Source organism: Diadema antillarum, unplaced genomic scaffold, assembly GCF_040938485.1.
Source record: "Diadema antillarum isolate AM-2024a unplaced genomic scaffold, OU_Dant_1.0 seq00000098_RagTag, whole genome shotgun sequence".
Lineage (NCBI taxonomy): Eukaryota > Metazoa > Echinodermata > Echinoidea > Diadematoida > Diadematidae > Diadema > Diadema antillarum.
Genome location: NW_027271187.1, coordinates 1,182,299 through 1,201,373, shown reverse-complemented (window position 1 = coordinate 1,201,373; position 19,075 = coordinate 1,182,299). Strand labels below are relative to the sequence as shown.

Genomic DNA, 19,075 nt, shown 5'->3' with positions numbered 1-19,075 from the left:
GTTGGCAATAGTCTGGGTGCCAGAGGCTGAACCTTGTTTTACCGTCCACCCAATGTCTTTTGATGGTTTTAACCTATTTTGGGGGTGCTGAATCCGAATCTGGATGATGCAACTCTTGCATCCTTGAGGGTTTTGAGATATTCAAGATGGCCACCAATATGGCCGCCCAAACCGGAAATTCCCATGTATTTCCTTCTAAATGGTGAGAAATTGAAAACAATTGATGGTTTTATCCTATTTTAAGGGTGCTGAATCCGAATCTGGATGATGCAACTCTTGCATCCTTGAGGATTTTGAGATATTCAAGATGGCCCCCAAAATGGCCGCCAAAACCGAAAATTCCCACGTATTTCCTTCTAAATGGTGTGAAATTGAAAATGAATGATGATTCTACCCTATTTCGAGGGTGCTGAATCCGAATATGGATGATGCAACTCTTGCATCCATGAAGTTTTTGAGATATTCAAGATGACCGCCAAAATGGCTGCCAATTAAAACCAGAAATTCCCATGTATTTCCTTCTAAATGGTGAGAAATTGAAAACAATTGATGGTTCAACCCTAATTCGAGGGTACTGAATCCGAATCTGGATGGTGCAACTCTTGCATCCTTGAGGGTTTTGAGATATTCAAGATGGCCGCCAAAATGGCCGCCAATTAGAACCGGAAATTCCCATGTATTTCCTTCCAAATGGTGAGAAATTGGAAACAATTGATGGTTCTACCCTATTTCGAGGGTGCTGAATCCGAATCTGGATGATGCAACTCTTGCATCCATGAAGTTTTTGAGATATTCAAGATGGCCGCCAAAATGGCCGCCAATTAAAACCGGAAATTCCCATGTATTTCCTTCTAAATAGTGAGAAATTGGAAACAATTTACGGTTTTACCCTATTTCCTGGGTGCTGAATCCGAATCTGGATGATGCAACTCTTGCATCCATGAAGTTTTTGAGATATTCAAGATGGCCGCCAAAATGGCCGCCAATTAAAACCGGAAATTCCCATGTATTTCCTTCCAAATGGGGAGAAATTGGAAACAATTTATGGTTCTACCCTATTTCGAGGGTGCTGAATCCGAATCTGCATGATGCAACTCCTGCATTGTTGAAGATTTTGAGATATTCAAGATGGCCGCCAAAATGGCCACCAATTAGAACCGGAAATTCACATGTATTTCCTTCTAAATGGTGAGAAATTGAAAACAATTGATGGTTCAACCCTAATTCGAGGGTGCTGAATCCGAATCTGGATGATGCAACTCCTGCATTGTTGAAGATTTTGAGATATTCAAGATGGCCGTTAAAATGGTCGCCCAAAACGGAAGTTCCCATGTATTTCCTTCTAAATGGTGACAATTTGAAAGCAATTGGTGGTTTTTATCTTATTTTGAGTGTGCTGAATCCGAAGCTGCAGGATACAACTTTTGCATCCTTAACGGTTTAGAGATGGTAAAGATGGTCGCCAAAAATGACCGCCAAAAGCGGAAATTCATAGGTAGACCCCCTATGTCCTTCTAAATGGTGTAAAATATAAAATAGTTGGTGGTTTTACCCTATTTTGAGTTTGCTGAATTTGAAGCTCCAGGATACAGCTCTTGCTTCCTTGAGGGTTTCGAGATAATAAAGGTGGCCGCCAGAATGGCCCCCAAATGGCCGTCAAAAACGAAATTTTCCATGTAAGCCCTATATTACCTTCTAAATGGTGTAAAAATATGTATATATATATATATATATATATACATATATATATAATGTAACATCATATTGCCGAAAAAAATAATGAAGCATAACTATAAAAATGTCCAACTCGTGTCTCCAATAATGTCATCAAGACCACCAATATAAACCAATTAACCAATTTGAGTGTTCATGGATGAAGAGATTTGAACTGCTCATGGATTAAGACAGGTAATGTTGGGTAATTTCAGTAAACTTCTCTACATCACTATCACAATATGATTTAGATGAACCGCTTGAGGTACGGTAGAGCTGGTTTCACTGTATTATACAGCAATTTCAAACTGTTCCATTGACGAAAACCTGAAATCTTTCAGTCAAAACTAAGATAGGGTAAAACCATCAATTGTTATCAATTTCTCACCATTTATAAGAAGGAAATACATAAGAATTTCCGTTTTGGCGGCCATTTTGGCAGCCATCTTGAATATCTCAAGGTGAATCATCCAGATTCGGATTCAGCATCCTCGAAACAGGGTAAAACCATCAATTGTTTTCTATTTCTCATCATTTAAAAGCTAATTCATAGAAATTTCCGGTTTTAATTGGCGGCCATTTTGGCTGCCATTTTGGCGGCCATCTTGAATATCTCAATACTCTCAAGGATGCAAGGGTTGCATCATCCAGATTCGGATTCAGCACCCTTGAAATAGGGTAGAATCATCAACTGTTTTCAATTTCTCACCATTTAGAAGGAAATACATGGGAATTTCCGGTTTTGACGGCCATTTCGGCGGACATCTTGAATATCTCACAACCCTCAAGGATGTAGGAGTTACATCATTCTGATTTGGATTCAGCACCACCGAGCTAGGGTAAAACCATTAATTGTTTTCAATTTCTCACCATTTAGAAGGAAATATATAGGAATTTCCGGTTTCGGCAGCCATTTTGGCGGCCATCTTGAATATCTCAAAATCGTCACGGATGCAACAGTTGCATCATCCAGATTCGGATTCGGCACCCTCGAAATAGGGTAAAACCATCAATTGTTTTCAATTTGTCACCATCTAGAAGGAAATACATGGGAATTTCCGGTTTGGGCGGCCATTTTGGCGGCCATCTTGAATATCTCAAAACCCTCAAGGATGCAAGAGTTGCATCATCCAGATTCGGAATCAGCACCCCCGAAATAGGGTAGAACCATCAAAAAACATTGGGTGGACGGTAAAACAAGGTTAGGCCCAAAAAGTGGCTTTGGCACCCAGACTACAAGGGGTGTGCTTGTCTGATGTCATCTCTTGTTGGAGTTAAAGAGGAGCTGAAAAGGGGTTGAATGCAGCGCTGAGTCTCTACTCCAAACAAGGTGATTCTGTCAATGTGCAACTATTACCCCATTCATACTTAGCAAATTTCACCAGAGATTTTCCGAGAACTCAGCGGTGATGCTGTAGCATGAAAGGCATGGTGGGTAGACTCTCGGGTAAAATGCCGTGTGACTTTTCAGAAATCTCACCCTCCAAACTGTCTCCGGTGAACTTGCGGGTGTCCCATTGAAATTCTCGGATGACACTGTAGCGTGATAGGCATTGTCTATAAACTCTTTGGTGAAAAGCTACGTCTTGAGGGCCATTTTGGGCATGCGCCATAACGTGTACTTGCACTGCAGAAGAGCAGACAAGACAAATTTAAGAGGGAGCTACCTTATTCGCTAGTTTGAGCAAATTTTCTTGCTTGCATTTCCCGTTTAATTTCCTGTTGAATCTACCGGATGACTGCCTGAGTGACTAGCGAGAAAGGGGTATAATTTGAAATTCATGAGTAAGTCTTGCATCAAAGAATGTGGGCAAGTGCACTACCCGTAAAACAATTTCCCTGACCGGTGCAGGTTAATGAAGGAAATGTAGATGATGTCATCATTTTGGGGAAAGAAAACAAAGTCTACCCAAAAACTTAAATCAAGCTGCCATTCTATGGGTAGTACAGTAGTATTATAGTAATTAAGGAGATCTGCATCTAGTATCTAAATGTATGGCCATGTGTTTGAATAGGAAGTGGCACGGTGTGTATTGTGCTGCGGTATCAGCGGTATCAGCGGGTAATCGGAGATTAAATTTATGAATGCAATGATAGCTTTTGCTTTCACTTTCGCTGATAACTCCATTGTATTGTATTATAGCCATTGAACTCTTGTTGCGACGCGATGAAAAACTCTTAAACCTGAAGTGATGTTGTAGCTGGAAGCATCTCTCAAAAATAGGCCCATACACCAAAACATAATTAGGATTTTATGCCACTAGCCTGGACTTGACAGAGATGTAATGTATTGAAGGATTTTTTTTTTTATGGTATCAGGAGTATATTGAATTGAGCCCTGATTTTATGTGTGCATTGCTAGCAACCCTTGAGAAGGATTAGATCGTCATTATATTTGCCCAAGGTCCATAAATACCCATGGTATTGAGTGCCATTAACCATTTAAAGTGCATCAGCCTTTCTGAGAGTGAAAACTCTGTGGAAAAAGGAGATGGGCTGTCAGTTTCTTGTCGTTCACAAAGAGGCGGTATAAAAGGGATTCCATTTGGCGGAGAGTACGGTGTACTGTGTAGGCCTATAAAGCTGCAATGTCTTCTAATAGTGCTCAAACACATACATCATATAAATGGATTTAAGATTCGTTAAGTGCACTCGTGTACAAGATATGTTGAAATTACATTAAATAACAAGAAGGAAGCCAATCATATAGGGGAGACAACATGTAGGCCTAATCACCATTTTAAGTGATTGTGATGCAATGTTTACTTTTAGGAAAAGTAGATGAATACTTCACACAGAAAATGTCAGTTTGCATTTAAATGCTTGTTGAAAACTCAACAACACATATATATGCAAACACAAAATCAGATTTGATTTGAATTTTGATGAAGCATCATGCAAAACTGATGTTAGTTGAATTTGATTTACAACATAGCTGTATTATTGCTGTAATGCACTTTTAAGCATTCTACCACAACCTGGTAAAGCACAGATTAACAGATTTCCATCGAAGGAGGCAGTGCGTGGCGGTGAAAATCGTTGTAAAGTCCTGAAGTCAAGGTTAGTGTTTATTGCGGTCTGCTCCAATGTTTGTCTGGTGCTGGTTTTTATGACGTCCACGACCAATGTTTACACTAGGAGGACATTGCAGGGTATAATAGTGCTGTCCCTCAATCTCCCAGTGGGAGAAGTCATAGGGACTTTACATACATGGGCTATGTGTGTGTGTGTGGGGGGGGGGGGGGTGTATGGCTTCAAAGGGTGGAGCTGAAAGACTGTTGTGGGATATGTGACTTGGACTTTTCATGGATTTAAAGCTAAACCATAGTGTTGAGAAGGACTCAAAATTCATCTTCTACCATTTGGAATTTGCTTGCAATATCAAGGGTCTGCCAAGAAGTTTGTCAGGCTGATGTGATTTACAAGGATAGTGAGGTTTATTGTAGTATTTTGAGATCAAAATTGTGAAATGATACAAGTCAGTATACCAGACTTTTATTCCTTAAGTGCCCCTCCCATTCAGAAGTGGGTAGGTAGAACGTACTTGTATGTGATAATTGGAACGTGCCTTTCGTAATAGCAGTAATATTGAATCACATGCATGTAACAAGCTATGGATGCAATTCCCTCTCCTGCAATGGAGACTGATATGGCCCGATATTCATATTGTAATTGATGTAAAGGATTATAAAATATCACACAGCAACCACAATCAGGAATGCCCTGAGATTGCAATACTTCTGTCATTATACCTATTTTGGTAATATTTCACATTTTCATCACCAACTGAAATTGTGTGAAATCACAGTGTTATTTCACACGTTTCTTAATCAACGTCTCCATTCATGGGCAAAAATCAACAGTTTCTGCAGTCATATGGAAATTGTGATGCCATTCCATTTAAAAGTTGACTGCACTATTAAATAAAAAAGAGTCAAAGTCAACAATCAGTATGGGGGAAGTTGCATCCAAGCTTTACTTCAAGAATAAAATTCAGGAAGTTTCACAAGATGCGATGAAACACTGATATTTGTGCTAACCACATATCCAATTAAGAGATGGAATGATATTGATACCTTATAACTCTCCTCTAAGGTTATGCATAAAGATACTGGAAAAATACACCCTTGTTTTTGGTAGATAATTTAGCAACTTAAACCCCTTTTTTTTTAGAGTTTTTCTGCATTTCACAAGAGACATAAAATATAACCTGTTGAGCTTAGTGTAAAGTTGTGCAAAATTGTTCAACAGTAGTAGAAAGTGCACTGCCATGTAACAGCACATTATGAGCCCGAAAATCAGAGAAAAGGCTTGCAGATCGAGCTACTTCTCCAGTTTTCAATTGATTCAAACAAAAATTGGCACACATGTTTAACTTACTGTAAGACTGAGCATGACGCTTTTGCAACAGTAGCAGAAAGTGTGTTGTCATGCTAACACAACATTTTGGCTCTCAAAACCAGGTAAAAGGCTTGCAGTTCGAACTACTTCTCTAATTTTTTAGTGATTCACAAGAAAATTGACACACATGAAGAACTAGATCTATACATGTTTGAAGTCTTGCAAGATACAGTACGTAGAGTACTGGAAAGTGCATTGCCATGGTCACAGGGCATTATAGCCCCAAATCTGGAAAAAGCCTTGCTGATGAAATTTCGTCTCCATTTTTTTAAAGCGATTCTGAAGAAATTTGGGTTACATAGTGATTGTAATATCAAATCTGCAATAGAGACTATTGATAGCAGCGGAAGTATGTTGCCATGGTAACAGTGCATTATGGCAACCCCCCAATCAAGGAAAGCCTTGCACATGGAACTCCTCCAGCTTTTAAGCACTTCAAATCAAATTTAGCACACTTATTGAAGTTGATGCAAAGAATGTGCAGGACAAATTTGTATGAATAAAGGAAGTATGTTGCCATGGTTACAGTGCATTATGGCCTCCAAATCAGGAAAGATAAACCCTTGGATGTTGAAATTCTTCTCCATTTTTTTTTTCCAATTGTAAGCGATATAGAAGAAATTTAGCACATGTTGTGATTGTGATTGTGATGTATACTGTAGTTGTGCAAGACATTATTTTTTTTAAAAGAGTGATTGAAAATGTGTTCTAAAGGCGGGGATATTAATAGCCTTTATAGTGATATTTCTAGTTGGTTTTTGTTTACCCTCCTGTGAATTCAGTTACCAATCATCCAATCATGTACTCTGATAATCACAGTTCATGTTGCTGCTTTTAGGTACGTGACCTTCAAACCTGACGAATTGCTTATATTTTTGGCAATCAAATTCCATCACATTCTGACAGCAGAAGTGAGGTCAGCTGTTTTGAGTAACTGATATTAACCTGCTCGCCCCGTTTTCCTCCCTTGATATGGACGGCTAATACGACATGGGACCGTTTCATGAAACTTTTTGTCGGTGATTTACACTGACAACTGTTAAAAGCTTCTGAAATCCTTGCGTCTGATTGGCTAATAGCAAATTTGTCGGTGAAAACTTCCGACGAACTCGTTGATGAAACGCCCCCCAGCTTTCCATCATGCTGCAGACCAAGCGTGGCTGGTGGCAGTATTTTGTAGTACATTGTATTGTTATATCACTTCATTGTCATCATTCGTGACAGTTCATACAATATCAGACATTCAAAACGGGAGAAGGAAGACGTCAGGAAAAAAATACCCCTCGAACAATCTGCAGATATGTGTAGTGTGGTTATTTTTGGACTCAGTGTTCAGCAAATAGGGCATGGGTTTTGTGTGTGTTGAAAGAGAAGAAATGATTTCTGAACGCTTGGTGCCACACAATCTATCATCTCTGCAAGAAATCATGCTGATTTGATTTTTTTTTTAATGATTTTGTATCAGCAACCCTGCATACCACAGGTATACATCTTTGTTTTTGGTTTTGGGGTAGATCTAGGTAGGTCTGTATTGTAATGATATGATTTCATGCTTACTTTGTCTTCAATACTTTTGAGGGTACTTATATGGGTAACACCTTTGAACGGTATAAATGTAGGTGTTACAAAAGTCCTACAAGTGTATGTTCATTATTTTTGTTTAATAATCAAGACTACTCCCTGCTATCAAGGACATTTGGAACAAAATTAAGTCTGTATTGAGGGGCAAGATTGTCATGGGAAAGAGGATCACACTTGGTATACTGGGAAGTTTTACTTGTATTCTAAGGCAATGAAGAAGTGCTCTATATGAAGAACTACCTGGCATCTCGCCTACCGTGTATAATGTATGTCGTCTTTGTTCATATCTACTGTAGTTAATTCATGGGGTGTGTCTGGGCTCTACAAAAATAGTGAGCCGTACTGTGCCATGCTGTGCTGTGTCGCGCAGTGTCCTGATCTTGTGCCGTGCCTTGATGTACTTTCAGCGAGTGCTAACGCCTTGGGCTGCGGTTTGAATGTGCCTTCCCAGGTACCATTTTAGCAGGCTTTGCACTTGTGGGGCACTGCCCTGACAGTGTGATTTAAATGATTTATGCAGTTATTTGAGCAACTGTGATGTGATTTTACTCTAACACTATGATTAAATGTTTAGGAAGTGTTGGCTAAGGTGGCATCATACCTCTTTGTTGACGACAAGCCTGCCTTGTGGAGGACACTCCATATACACAGCTGTTATATTTTAACTTACCAATGCAACACAAAACGCACTGGGTATTGTCTCGAATCACTCATTTTTTTTTTCCTGAAAAGGGATGGTACTTGTCTCTCATTTTGTGACTTTGGTTCTCAATCACGAATTCAACCACTAGCGAAATTGTCTCACCAGTCCAAGTTTGCAAAGTATCATACTCACAAAACATATGCCGTGTACAGTAGTCATGGCGACATGCCGCATCAGCATTAAACCTGGATGATGTTTCCCCCACATGTTAAATGACATATATTGCAAAGTGAACTAGGTAGATATTGAAGTGGTGCCATTTTTCTTGATTTCCGCTCGTGTTGCAACATGGCTAACTTGCAGGTCCCCCGTGGAACAGAATCTTACACTTTTAGAGAATATCAGTAGGCGCAGTCAGACTGGCAAAAGATCGAGAAACTTAAGATCCTGAAGTTTCAGTTTCTGGCGGTCACACTGGCAAAAGATCGAGAGGTTTGGCGGGGGTGGGGAAATATCCCTAGTTGGAGTGGGAAGTTTCGCTAGAAGTTTGCGGTCACACTGGCAAAACCTCGAGATCTTAAAGATCGCGATCTTTAACTTCTCGAACTTTTGCCAGTCTGACCGTGCCTGACATGTCATTTTGAGTTGTCATTAACCTGTGATGTCTTGTTTGAAATTTCCCACAGTGCAGTACCGGTACAAAAGAGAGCCCATGAATTGTTACTGTAGACAGAAAACGTGCAGAGACATTTTTTTTTGTTTGTTTCCCCATGTACCACTATGGGACAGTGAAGATCAATGTATGCTCTTGAGCCATACTTTGACACTTCTGCTGGTATGAATCAGAGTAGCATCCCATAGACATGGAAGTCTGATATTACATGATTGCTTTATATTCATTCCCCCATCACAGGGAATAATTTTCCTTCTCGAAATTGAATAGCAATTTTTGTCGATGGATATACATTTTCAACAAAATGGTATACAAGTCTATGTAATGAAACTGCTATGCAAATTACATTTTGTATAGCAGTCATACCAAAATGCATAGCAAATTGCTATGCAATACCAGGAAAGTTATTCCCTGTGTCACATTTCATTTTATGAAGTTAAAGAAGACCTCCCAAAAAAATTTAAATCTCGATTAAAAAAAAGATATCTATTTTTTATTTTTCACAGATAAACTCTAGATTTTTTTTTTCTGAAAGTGGTACCGGTACTTCATTATCTTCCAAGAAGAAGAGAGAATATTTTATACATGATAAATTAGCCCTGTTTACTGTGAAATATGATTAAAAAGGAAGGGGAGTTTTGTGGTTTGTTTAGTGATCTGATTCTGCCGCGTGTACATGCAGCCCTTTCTTCGGGAACTTGATGAAATGTTTTCCAGCGTATGGTATTTGTGCATTTCTGTCAAAGCCTGAAGAAGCATTGTTCATTATTCCTTTGACGTCACATTTCTGTCAGCCTCTCAACAAAGTTCAAATTTGCTAATTATAGTAACTCAGACGTCACGGAGCTGTCTAATGTCAATTGCGACTTAAGAGTTGTGTTTGTTCTTCTCCATGATGCTCGAAATTTCCCCCCGCAGTTATTAAATTTTGCAGAGTACCATCAGCAGATCTTCAGACAAGGTCATTGCAAAATATGAGAGCTTGAAGCAGGATTAGTTTTTAAGGGATCAAATGTCACCTTGTGTTGTGCTTGTTGAATTTATAAGCATAATAGTGGTGTACATGCTTCGTCAATTGAATATCTGAAATAAGACTGCAAGGTTAAGTTAGTTTTGTTTTGAGTAAAATGTTCAAAATCAAAACCACAAGGACACTATTTTACCGGATATTTGAAACAATGCTTATAAATCTACCCACTTTTGATTAAATGAAATATTTCTATTGAATGAGATTTGATAGTTTCATTTTTATTCATGCTCAAATCTTGGAATGCGATAGCGCTCTTCTTGCTCTCAGCAGATGGTATGTTGGTCAGTTTTATGTAGACAGAAAATGAACATGAAAGGAAAAGGATAATGATTATGTACATAATGGTTATGTACCATAATTCTCAAACTTTTCACGGCAGAGACACCTCAGTCATAGCCCTGAGTAAATTCTGCAATGCATCATATTTGCTTAGATGCTGTTTTCCTCACACTTAAAAATTCAAGTGACAAGAAGCTGATAGGAATTGGCAAGAAAACCGTGTGACATCCACAAACTTTCGAAGGTGATGGCAGACCACCTACTTTACAGATGAGTCCAATGCCAGTATGAAATAAGGAGTGATGTCAACGAAGAGTTGATTTATTGCTGGTTTTTACATGAGGCAGGGTTCCTTCCACTTACACAAAACCTGCCATTAGAGAGCTCTTGATTTGCTGGTCAGCAGTTTTATGAGAAAACAGAAGTTGATAACATCAGACATACAATATGATGTGCTGGTGGAATTGGGTATGATGTGTACTCATTGCACATGGGAGGAATAACAATATCATAAAGGAGAAAGAGTGCTATAAAGTAGAGATAGAAAGAGAGTAGGCACACCTCGAACAGTGCAGATGCGAGGATATCTTGTATCGAGGAGGGATTCATAAAAAGTGTGAAGAAAAGATGGTTTATGGTCAAGGCTTTCCAAAGTAGATTCCTCTTCAGAAGATGCAGCTTGGATGATTTGGGGTAGCCTATTCTGAAGGAATGGGCCAGTTTGTGCAAAGGCTTCATTCCTGAAACTTTTCGCAAATTTTGTGAGGAGCCAGGATTTGCGAAAGTAAAATGCTTGTGAAAGTGTTTGTCTACACGATGCAATGAATGTCGGCTGTGATTCGCAAAAGTTTCATTCTGCGAATGTTTCTGGTTTGCTATAGTGAAGGACAAGGAATAGACAGGAGATGCTGAACTTGAAATTCATATCATGAGATTTTCTCTGGTAATGTTGTACAGTTGTAGTTTAACACAACAACAACAACAACAACAAAAAACCTTAGAAAAACTCGTTAGGTGCATGGTTTCATTTGCACCCACCATTTTCAGATGTTTTCTTAAATGAAAATGAAGCTTCAAGCAAAAGTGAAATATTCAATATAAATGCTATGTATGTAAATGCTCAAACAAAATGAAAGTCTGTTAATGACTATATATTTTGGTTTTGCTTAAATCTCAACATTATGACAATAATTTTTCTTTTTAATTCATTCGTGTGAACATCACTATTCTGTATGTACATTGTATATAGCTCACTTAGCAAAGTTCCATGTTACTTTTAAATGGAACCTCCACAATGTTTAGCAGTGTCTTCAGTCGGGGATATTGATTGTGGGCCTCACACAAAGGGGCTCACAGGTGACATCTGACAAGCTACAATGTATGTTATCTCGTGGCAATGCTTTTTGAGTTCATACAACCCGAATGAGCGGCAGCTGTCACAATGCTCTGGAGATGAGAAAATGTTGTCTGGTGCTTTTTGAGTAAAACTGCAATGATTCAGCAGATGTGGCATTTTGCATTTTTTGAGATTGGAGTGGAGTTAGCCTCAGTCAAAGGCTGTCATGCTGTATTAATTGCAAGAGAAGCAAGCACAGGGAGGGTCATCAAATGAGACACTGTCAAGCCATCAGCGAGAGACAGGACCCAGCAAGAGGACCCTTAAAGAATCCATCCAAATTTCTGTAGCGATGTCTTTAACTCTTTTAAGTTAAGTTTTTTGTATACCAGTATTTGGTCTGTTAGCATTGTGATATATTTTTGTTAGATCTTTAGATAGTGACAGCATCATTCTCAAAAACATTTGAATATTTGAGTGTTGTTTTTTTTTAAATCCATTACAACTTCATCACTTAACTCGTTCATGGAAGTTTGACAACTGTTTGCTGGAATTGAGCCACAACTAAGTTATACATTGTCTCTTGAAAGTCTTCTACCGGCTCATGAATAATATAACATCTGTAGATCAGCAAAGAGACCCCTGCGCAGACGTGCTCGGCTTTGGCCCGCTTTGCACGCGATTGTCGGTGCTGACAGCAGAGCGTTGAGCCTTTGAAAGAGGCTAAACTGGAATGAGAGACCCTATCATTTGTTTGCCGGCGTGTTTATGCCACAGTGTCGGGCGGAAATGTGCGTTTGCCGTCGTGGAGAGCAAGAAGCCGTGGATTAGAGAGTTACCGTGGTGACGTCAGGCAGACGTCCCTTCTGTTTACTCCGTAGAGCGAATTCTCCACGGGCAGAGAGGAATGTACATATATCATGCCATTAGGGAAATGACAGGCCCTTCCATATCTTTTTTGTCTTTTATTTGACATTTTCTAGGCTCATATTTTAGCCTTACACGTGGGGTTTGTAAGCTCCCCAAGATCCTTCACCCCTCCCTCCTTCCCCCTCCCCATTGCTTTCTCACACTGATTGAAAACTGAATGTGGAGGGAGAATTATTACAGTATGCCGTGATGCAAACATAGAGTTTGCAATATTGATATGAATACTAATTCTTTCTGGCATTCCTCTATATTCAATCAACTTTAAGTGCGTGCTTTGAAATAGTGCAAACTTCCTCTGTCTTTCCGGTTCATTTTCTTATGTGAGCTATTGGAAAAAAAAAAGTTACCCTGTGTATTCAAACAGATTAATAACAAAAAAAAAATGATATGCTTCAGAAAAGTCCTCCCAGCACTGAAAATCCAGGAACACTGCAATGTTTACAAATGCATTGATTTTGTAATGAAGTACATGCATCTAGGCAGTGTACTGTAGTACACGTATGATAACCGCACAATTTGCCGCAGAATAAATGTATGGAGATAATCGAAGTATGTCTGGTGTCAGTTTTACCAGGTATGTGCTTCCGTGTATATTTCTGGATGAATAGCAGGGAAATAGCACCTCTGATTCTTTTCATCAAACCTGCTTTGCATTATCATCGGTTAGACAGGTAGAATGCTTTGTGCTATTCTGGGCCTCTCATTGTTACATTGCACTTTTAGGACAACTGGTAAAGGGGGTTACTCGTGCATGAATGATCTAACCTAATCCTTAAAGGGAACATTGGTGGATGCATTAAAAAAAAAGTATTTATCCTGCCTACTGAATTATTTGCTGTATTTAGTCATCGTAGAAGAATGCCGTGTGATTTGTAAGTGACTGCATATTGTTCACTCTAGTAACTTAATACAGAACAATACCTTTAAAGATAATATAAAGTTTTGGTACTTCAAAAGTTTCCCTGAGTTTCCTTGTCTTAGTTTGTGTTTCAGGTTAAAGTACCTTTCATATAACTAACACTGTGAGACTTACTCGCCCCAAAGTGCTCTCATGTCTTAGTAATCATGCAATAATGGTTTCGTACCAGAGCAGTGAAAAATTCGAACGAGCCGTTAGTTTGACTCGACGCGGTACTGCCAGAATCAATATACACGTATTGTACGAAACCATTATTGCATGATTACTAAAACATGAGAGCACTTTGGGGCGAAGTAAGTCTCACAGTGTTAGTTATTGTATATGAAAGGTACTTAAACCTGAAATACAAACTAAGACAAGGAAACTCATGGAAACTTTTGAGGTACCAAAACTTTATATTATCTTTAAATTGGCATAAGTTGTGTAATGATTTTGTCCCAGAATGAAGTATTAGATTTCTTCCAGTCTCCAAATAAGTCTTTCTTTCTCTGTTTCAGTGTTATACTGGTTTTAATTGTCTATTTCTTTATCAGGATTAAATGAGGAGTAAATTGGGTATTGTGTACTTAATAAACATGTTCTACTAACAATACTCAGTGTTCACAAATACGGTTATAACCAAATTCTCATTAAAACTAAGTTGAAATTTAGGTCCCAAAGTTATCATCTCTCTGTATAAAAACTGATTTGCTATTACAAAATTTTGACATACCGAAAGAAAACTGCTGGACCCAAGGACTTCGTTATAATGGGAGTTGCCTTCAGGTACATTGTATTCATGCTGCATTATGATATTACTAAAATTATGCCTGCATATCGGGTATTTAGCAGTTCAATCACAGGGTAAATGACACTATGTTGATTAAAACTCTTAAGCAACAGAACTCATTCTGAAATTTAAAAAAAAAAATCATTACCCTGCACAGTGTTAAGTCTAGTTTAAAAATTCCATGCCTTCTAACATGTGACATAATGATGTTTTCCTTATTGTGGAATGGTTTGTCATTGAATTGACCATGATATATAGACATATGGTATGACTTCAACGCTATTTATTGTATTGAAGTCTATGTATTTGTATATTATATTGAGAGAAGGGTGATTTTTAAATGTTTTGAGAGCTTTATCACTACCATGCTACCAGATCATGCAGTTATTTGTGGTTTTGTCTCAACCATTTGAGGCACATTTTACAAATGGCAACATTTCATGTATGAGTATGGAGCTACAAACCTCATGATTTATAGCTCCATGGTATGAGTGACTTTTATTCAAGGAGGTGTTTCAAGTGTCGATATACAGTATCGTGTTTAGTACTATTTTAAAGTGTTAATATGCGGTAGTGTGTTTTTGATGCAAGATTGATCATAAGCTGTCTTTTCCTATAATCTTCTCTACTTTACAGGCATTAGGAAATTTCTACTTTGTTCACAAGAAACTGAAGGACATTCAGCTCTATGACTTCAAAGGTGAGCTGTTGTGTTTTTTTTTCTTTGTTTTTTTCTAACATTTAAAAAAAGAATTGTTGTTCTGTACTGTGTATCACCCCTTGTTCCATCCAGTGAATTGGGCTCAGGTTTTCATTTGGCAGTACTGAACATCTCCCTGTGTTGCAGAACACAAAAATGTGTTACAACCAAAGCTCCTTCATGTAAATGAATTCTTTTCAGCGTAGTTTTGTCATTACTTGTTGTTTTGTTTTAAATTTGTTCTACTGTATGCGTCTTGTATGTGCTGGACAATTTCATCTTGTTTGAGAATAAGATCTTGAGTGAACAGACTGGTATGATATAAATACAGGGGCTTAAAGCCACAGAAATTTAAAGGGATGGTATAGTCTTGGTTGAGATGAGGATTCAGGTTTGAACTTTTTGCGAGGTAATTAGACACCAGTAAATATGAAATATTCAAAAGCTTACAAATCTAAGAGGAACTCATTGTTTATTTGATGAAAATCAGTTTTGACATAGCTGAGATATTAAAAAAACAAAATAAAACAAAGTGGTCCTAATAAAAGGTGGGTCCCACCTCATATAAGGACCTGTATGCTTTTGGGTATCTCAGCAATTTCAAAACCGATTTTCATCAAATAAACTCTGAGTTCCTCGTAGAATTGTATGCTCTTTAATATTTCATATTAGTGATTTCTAATTATCTCATGAAAAGTTTAAACCTGAATCCCTATCTCAACCAAAACTATATCATCCCTTTAATAGAATTTGACAGCCCCGTTTGGGGTTCATAATATTGTAGTAGTCGCAAATATGTGCATGACCTGAATAAAGATTGCATTGCATCGTTTCTCTGTGAGTCAGTCTGGTGTGCATTTCTTACAGGGGTTTGTAAATGTTTGAAAGTTTCTCTAATTGTAGTTACCGTAGCAACGACTCCTATTGCTCACAACTGATTTCTTGCCGTACGGTTTGCTACCATAGAAACTGCAATTATTGCAATTTATACTTTTTGCAGAGAGCTTTATGAATTGGTGCCCCATGAGCTATGCACAAATGACAGCTTTCAGAATTGAGATGAGGGCTGACTCTTATGAATGCAAGAGTCTCTCTCTTTCTATATCCAGTTTCTGCACTTGTCAAAATTTTCCACCATGTGCACATTTAAGTGGGGGTTGAAGTGAAGAGTATAAAGCTGTGTTGTTGCCAAAATGTTTGAGTTGATAATGATCAGGAAATGATGCATGATAAATCTACATCATGTGTATACACTTGGTGTATAAAGTAATTTGACCTCACCTGATCTCTACACAATTATTTCGATCTGTATATGCATGGTTATAAATTGGAATAACAGACCCTGTCACAAAGTAATTTTTGTACGAGGTTTTCAATATCAATACAGAAATAATATCTACATTCCATTTGCAAGGATGGCATGAAGAAAAACTGGCAATAGAAAGGTATCAATGATTTAATGTGATATACAGTGTATATGTCTGTATGCATTTTAAAAAGAGATAGGTTTATATGTTTGTATATTGTTATATCAAGTATATCATTCAACGTGAAACACTGAACAAAGAGTAATAGAAGCTGAGCATGGAAAATGAAAATATACAAAAACAAGGCAAAATTGAGATAGTTTGGCCATCTTTGCATTTGCTCTCTTGAACACGTTGTAATATGTGCTTTTCAACAAGCAGGAAGGCGTTTTTGATGCGAGACGTATCGTATGTCCCACCATGAGAGCGAAAATGTAGGTATGGCAACGGTGATCGTGATCGTGCCGCATAAAGTTTCTCTGACAGCTGCTGTGTAGTAATTATACAGAGAGTCCCATTATCTGCCAGCAGTGATATTGTGTAAGTTTGGATTCTACCATTGCAGATGAGGTAGCTAGAATGAGACCTCACGTGCAGGAGGGACGGCTGTTCGGGAGGAAATTTTAAACTAACTTGAGGAGGAAGTGCAGTGTGCATCATATATTTTGCAGGGTTTTATTTTCGCAAATTTTGCAAGTTGGGCAAAAAAAAAGAAAAAAAGAGTTAACTAGAATGGAACCTCTAATATGTTCAAGGATACTTCTGAGGAAGTATCCTGTGTCGTTAAGTTAGTGTATGGCATGTTTGTGCCTCATTTCATTCATGAAAAGGAGTACGGTAGTAGGTATTGCATCCAGTTTTGTCATCCTTCACCCAGAGTAACACAATTTGCACAAGTATTATTGAATTCACCCTCATTTCTTTATCTGACTTGAATAATATGCCAAACTCATTTAAAGGGGAATTCCCTTCTGATATTATGCTGCTTTGTATGAAAAAAGAAGAGTAAGAAAATTTTGGAAAAAAAAAACATATACACACAAAATAAAGTTGCAAACTGCTAAAGTTTAGAGAGCAATACAAATTGGCAACTCTGTGTGACATAGATGATGAGCAGCTCTCCATTCCATTTGTACACAAAAAGTTTTTTATTTTTCTCATAAGAAAAAAAAATCTTCAGATCAGTTCTTGGTATAAAATAAGAGTAATATGTTTTTGCATGTTTTCCTTTGCAGATAAGTTCTGTCTGTGCCAAAAGATGTGAGAAAAAAAAAATAGAAAATTAGTGAAAGTTTGTATACAAAACAAATGGAGATCTGCTTAAGACCTTTGTCACACAGAGTTGCCAATTTGTATTACTCTCTAAACTTTATCAGGCCATAACTTATTTTGAGTGTCTGATTTTCTTCAATCTGATTTTTATGGATCTACTTCTCTGATTTTCCTGTGTTCATGCAAAGCAACATAGCATCAGGATGGACTGTTCCCTTTAACTTGATGGCTTGACAAAAGCCGTCTACAATTATGATATGCATCATGTATAAGCAATAATTGGCGTTGCTAACTTTTCTCCCCGATTGCAGAGTTCAAGTTCCGATCAATCAAGGGTCGCGAGCTCTACTCCAGCAACCTTGCCACAGTCACAACTCAAGAGAAACTCAAATTCCCAGCCAACTTCTTCCCAGAGGTAAGGTTACCATCAACCACTCACCTGGGTAGTATTACAGAAAGAGATTTTCGGGGGAGATGTGACCCATTCGGAAACTAAGAAAAGCACTCTGAGAGCGCAGACCTCCGCCAAGGAGCTCATTTCCTCCACCGATCTTGTTCTTCCATAGAGATCAGTGATTTCCACTCTTACCGTATGCATGCTGAAAATCACCCAATTTCCTAATATAGAAGCCTTTCGTCTATGTCATCAGCTTGCCCGAGCAGGAGAGCACACGCTTTATAGTGCACTTTAACATGTAAATCTCCAGTATGTGCAGCTTGAATTCCCAAGTTCATTGACCTTATAAATGCCCAAATATCAAAAACTCCTTTAAAAATTCATAATGATTCCCAGATCACTACCAAAATTTATTCATCTGCTCCTTGTTTCATTATCAACCTTTCCTACAAGTTTTATTCAAATCAGTTCACAACTTTTTGAGTTATTTTGCAAACAGACAAACAGACAAACATACAAACAAACAGCAATGAAAACATAACCTCCTTCCTTGGCGGAGGTCTTTTACAAAGATGAGAACAGGAAGAGGCTCATGTTAACATAATAATGTTACCATTAGCCACTCACCTGGGTAGGATTACAAAGAGGGTTTCTTTTTTTTCTTTTTCTTTTTTGAGAGGAGGATGACTATAATTTACCTGCTTACCTGTTTTGGGCTTAAATCTTGCTAAGCTACTGTAAAAGTGGATATTTTCGCTTGAGTAATTTTCATGCTCTGCCGAGTAAGACAAATTTGGAAAGTTTTGAATTCTGCGGAATCAAGACATTGCATAGTGGTACATGTAGCAAGCAAAAACATCTGTGTGCTTTCATTTTCGTGCTCGTTTCTGGTCACGTGAAATGGGCAAAAATTTCCACACCACAAATATTTCCACTTTTACAGTAGTTCCATGATGATGATGTTCTCTAATGCATTTTTTTTTTCCAGAAAAAAAAAAATAGTGTTTGGGGGGGGGGGGGGGATTTGAATTGGATTATGAACCATTAGAAACCTGTGGTTTAATGATTACCTTGTAATGTCAGTTTGCCCACGTGAGAAAGCTGATCAGGAAATGAACATTAGAC

At 38.1% G+C, this 19,075-nt stretch overlaps 1 protein-coding gene across 1 annotated transcript in view; it reads left to right on the top strand.

The window, feature by feature from the left end:
- The window catches only part of LOC139726776 (inositol polyphosphate-5-phosphatase A-like), an 85,307-nt gene that overhangs the window by 33,232 nt on the left and 33,000 nt on the right, over positions 1–19,075 (top strand). Inside the window, exons 5-6 of the mRNA XM_071637766.1 lie at positions 14,911–14,974; positions 17,865–17,968. Coding sequence (XP_071493867.1) covers positions 14,911–14,974; positions 17,865–17,968 — 168 coding nt within the window. The remainder of the gene's footprint in view (positions 1–14,910; positions 14,975–17,864; positions 17,969–19,075) is intronic.